Source organism: Corylus avellana, chromosome ca8 (assembly GCF_901000735.1).
Source record: "Corylus avellana chromosome ca8, CavTom2PMs-1.0".
Taxonomy (NCBI): domain Eukaryota; kingdom Viridiplantae; phylum Streptophyta; class Magnoliopsida; order Fagales; family Betulaceae; genus Corylus; species Corylus avellana.
This window is the reverse complement of record NC_081548.1, coordinates 23873203-23876542: the sequence shown is the minus strand read 5'-3', so window position 1 is coordinate 23876542 and position 3340 is coordinate 23873203. Positions and strand designations below refer to the sequence as shown.

The window sequence follows — 3340 nt, the reverse complement described above, 5'->3', positions numbered from 1 at the left end:
CTTTGTGATTTAAAAAAGTAGTGATTTCAAAAATATAATTTTTAAAACCGCTACCAAAAAGTGCCTTATTCATTAACCAACCAGGCCGAAGCTGGTGGTGGGGGCCTTGTGCAAATGGAATGTGGAGTGAAATTTGGGTGTAGCTCTTAGTTTAGACTTGACAAAAAAGAAACGGATCAGAGAGCAGGTGATAATAGAATTCTCTGAGCAAAATCAAAACATGGGGAAATACATATAATATCAGAAACAAACCTCTCAATCTAAAATAAACTACAATCCAAAAAAAAAAAAAAACTACAATCACCATGGTTATTGCAGGGAAGACCAAGGATGCCCTTGTCGCAAAGGACTACAAAAAATGTACACGACCTTCCAGTTCCTTTGGCTTGATTGATGATGATCAGTCTTGCCGTTGTTTGAAGTAATCCTTCAACATGAAGTGTCGGGGTTTTTCTGCACTACCCAGAGATGTCTCACCACTACTTTGTGAGTTGCTGTCATTTTCTGTCTGAAGCAATGCAGAGTTCATGTGTCTCTTGTAACCAAATTCAAGAAAAACGTCATCGTCATCTTGATTCCCCATCTCTTTCAAATCGATGACATGGAAATTGACACACTCATTGCCATCCTTCTCCCCTGTTAATATCTTTAGTATCTGGACAAGCGACAACAGAAATTTGTCTTGGTCATTCATTTATCTCAAAAGTTTGAACGGATAGAGAATGATTCATTTAATAATTTAATTATTATTTTAACGGTGTTTACCTGGCTCACTTTTGGACGAAGTCGAGATGACTGGCTAATGCATAGACTTGCAGCCAAGAGCATTCTATGCATTTGATCCACATCGAAATTCCCATCTAATTTTGGATCCAACAATGCTTTAAGATCCCCACTCTCTAATAATGGTTTGGCCTGGATGGATACAATTTGATTATGCAGGTTAGATTCTAAGCTTCTGAAAGTAAAGTTTTTGGAAGAGAATAATAAAAGCATATATATATATATATATAGATGAAGAGCTATCAGAAATAGACAAGTATGTGAAAAATAAGTTCTTACCCACTTGACCAAACTCCTTTGTCCTTTGGAGGTCTCAGAACCAATTGGCTTTCTCCCTGATAACAGTTCAAGAAGAACCACACCCAAGGAGTATACATCAATTTTGTCACTGACCCTTCCTCGCATGAAGTATTCTGGAGCAATATATCCAAAAGTCCCCACCACATCACCATGTATCACATGAGTTGAATCTGTTGGTCCCCATATAGAAAGCCCAAAATCAGATAACTGCCATTGAGAAAGTAAAACTGCATCAGCAAGATTGTCAAACTTACAAACACATCTCAAACTGCAGAATCGGGAGATCAAGTTCAGGACCTTGGCTATGATATCATATTAAATCGGCACTTATTCTAAAAGCTGTTTATAGAAAATGTTAAATTTAAATATTTAATAATATTCTAACGTTTTAGACACTAAAAAATTGAATTCTAGTAGCTCTCTGTTTCAAGTACATCCATAGCTTTCTTGTGGCCTATAGAAACAATTTCTACAGAAGTTTCTTCCATAAAGAAAAGGTAGAATGCAGTGGAAGTAGTACCTGTGGCTGAAACTCATTGGAGAGAAGAATGTTTGAAGATTTTACATCTCTGTGAATAACTGGTGGAGAACATTCATTGTGCAGGTAATTTAGAGCCTCAGCAGCTGCAACAGCTACTTTAAACCTCACTTCCCATGGCAATACAGATATACTATCATGACCTGCTTTACAGATAAAAGTGCACATAAATCACTTCTGTGAAACTTCCGAAGGGAAGAATATTAATTACTTTGCAAGTCATTGAAGATTACCATGTAAGTTTTCCTCTAAACTCCCCATGGGAAAGAAGTCATAGACAGAAATAAGAAAGTTATCTTCCACACATACACCAATGAGAGATGTAATGTGCTTGTGCTTCAATGTAGAGATGACATTCATTTCTGAGTAGAAGTCAATCCAAGCTTCTTTATATGATTTTAATATCTTTACTGCCACTGATCTGCCACAGGGAAGATGTCCTTTGTATACATAGCTACAACCTCCCTCTCCAATAAGATTTTCTGTCAGGAAACAAAAATATTTAGATAGTGAAACTAATATGCTGAAAGGGATCAAAATCATTTTGCTCTACCAAGAATTCAAGAGGAAAAAAGATTTAACCTGAGGAGAAATTGGAAGTTGCACTATTGAGCTCCTTGTAGCTGAACCACCTACAAGGAGAAATGAGAAGCTCCAAACCCTTGAGTAGTTTTCCTGATGCTTTCCGATAATTCTTTAAATCCCCAGAATAACTTATCTGTCTTTCAATATGAATTTCTATCTTATTAGAAACTAAACCATTTTGGGTCTGTGGAGTTACTGAATCTGATCGAGTAGGCAGGCTCATGACCAATTGAACAGCAGACATATTTTTAGCTTCAGAATATGTTGAAGAATCTACACTTGCAGAAGCTGCAATCCGACGAAGAGGCCAACCAGGCCTTGATCGTGGAGACTCTTTTACATGGAAAGAAGCTGAACTCGAGGAAACTTCTACTTTGTATTCACAGACAAGGCCAAAGTTCTCATCTTCAGGCTTCCTGCTACCTCGAACTCTTTCATCATCTTCAAAGGTGGAGTTGACAACCTTCCTATTGAAAGACATGTCTGTTTTATTCAAACCCAGATCAATCTGGTTCTGTAAAATTTGAACCGTGGATCGACTAGGCAGGCTCATCACCCATTCAACCACAGACATATTCCTAGCTTCAGATATTCTCAAAGCCTCTTCTCTCACATCTGCAGTTTTCCTTAAAAGTGGCCAACCGAGTGTCGATATTTCTGGCAGCTCTATTGGGAGAAGAGAAATTGATCTCAAAGAGGCTTCCTCCTTGTATTGATGATTATGGCAAGAACTGCCACTTTTTAAGCCGCCATGATCATATACCTCCATGCTTGCGAGTTTTGAAGCTCAACTTATGATGTAGAGAACAGAATGCTAATCGCAATTCGAAGAGTTTCCCACATAAATTGACTCAAAGCAGAGGATGTTCTGTTCTGCTTGTTTATGTCCCATTTCGTTGCTGGTTTTTTCCTTCTTAATCATCATTTTTTGCTTTGACGCCCCCCCCCCCCCAAAAAAACTTGCTGACTTCCAACCCTTATATATTGGATAAATCAACCCTTAGCGCCAGCCATTACTGTTTAATCCATGACTACCCTTTTTTATTAAAAAAAAAAATACCGGTAGAAAATTTGCAGTTTAAGCAAATCCCAGGAAGATTCTCGGCCACTTCATTAATTCATTTACAAGGAGAA

The 3340-nt window shown here is 37.8% G+C and overlaps 1 protein-coding gene across 1 annotated transcript; it reads right to left on the bottom strand.

Moving 5' to 3' along the window:
- Nucleotides 1–175: 175 nt before the first annotated feature.
- On the bottom strand, nt 176–3138 carry LOC132190017 (protein kinase STUNTED-like). Its single transcript, XM_059604891.1, has 6 exons — nt 2204–3138; nt 1855–2103; nt 1604–1764; nt 1063–1290; nt 766–915; nt 176–655 (listed from the first exon to the last, which is right to left on the bottom strand). Exons 1-6 carry the CDS (start codon nt 2973–2975, stop codon nt 401–403), a joined length of 1815 nt encoding a protein of 604 aa, XP_059460874.1. The 5' UTR covers nt 2976–3138; the 3' UTR covers nt 176–400.
- Between the last annotated feature and the right edge of the window lie 202 nt (nt 3139–3340).

Bases quoted from the DNA above. Each gene is read 5' to 3' on its own strand.
- LOC132190017 (XM_059604891.1), bottom strand. From the start codon at position 2,975: ATGGAGGTATATGATCATGGCGGCTTAAAAAGTGGCAGTTCTTGCCAT. The intron at 1,291-1,603 runs GTACTACTTCCA...TCTCAATGGCAG, and splicing joins CCAATGAGTTTCAGCCACAG to TTATCTGATTTTGGGCTTTC. The intron at 656-765 runs GTAAACACCGTT...TCGCTTGTCCAG, and splicing joins TTCGTCCAAAAGTGAGCCAG to ATACTAAAGATATTAACAGG.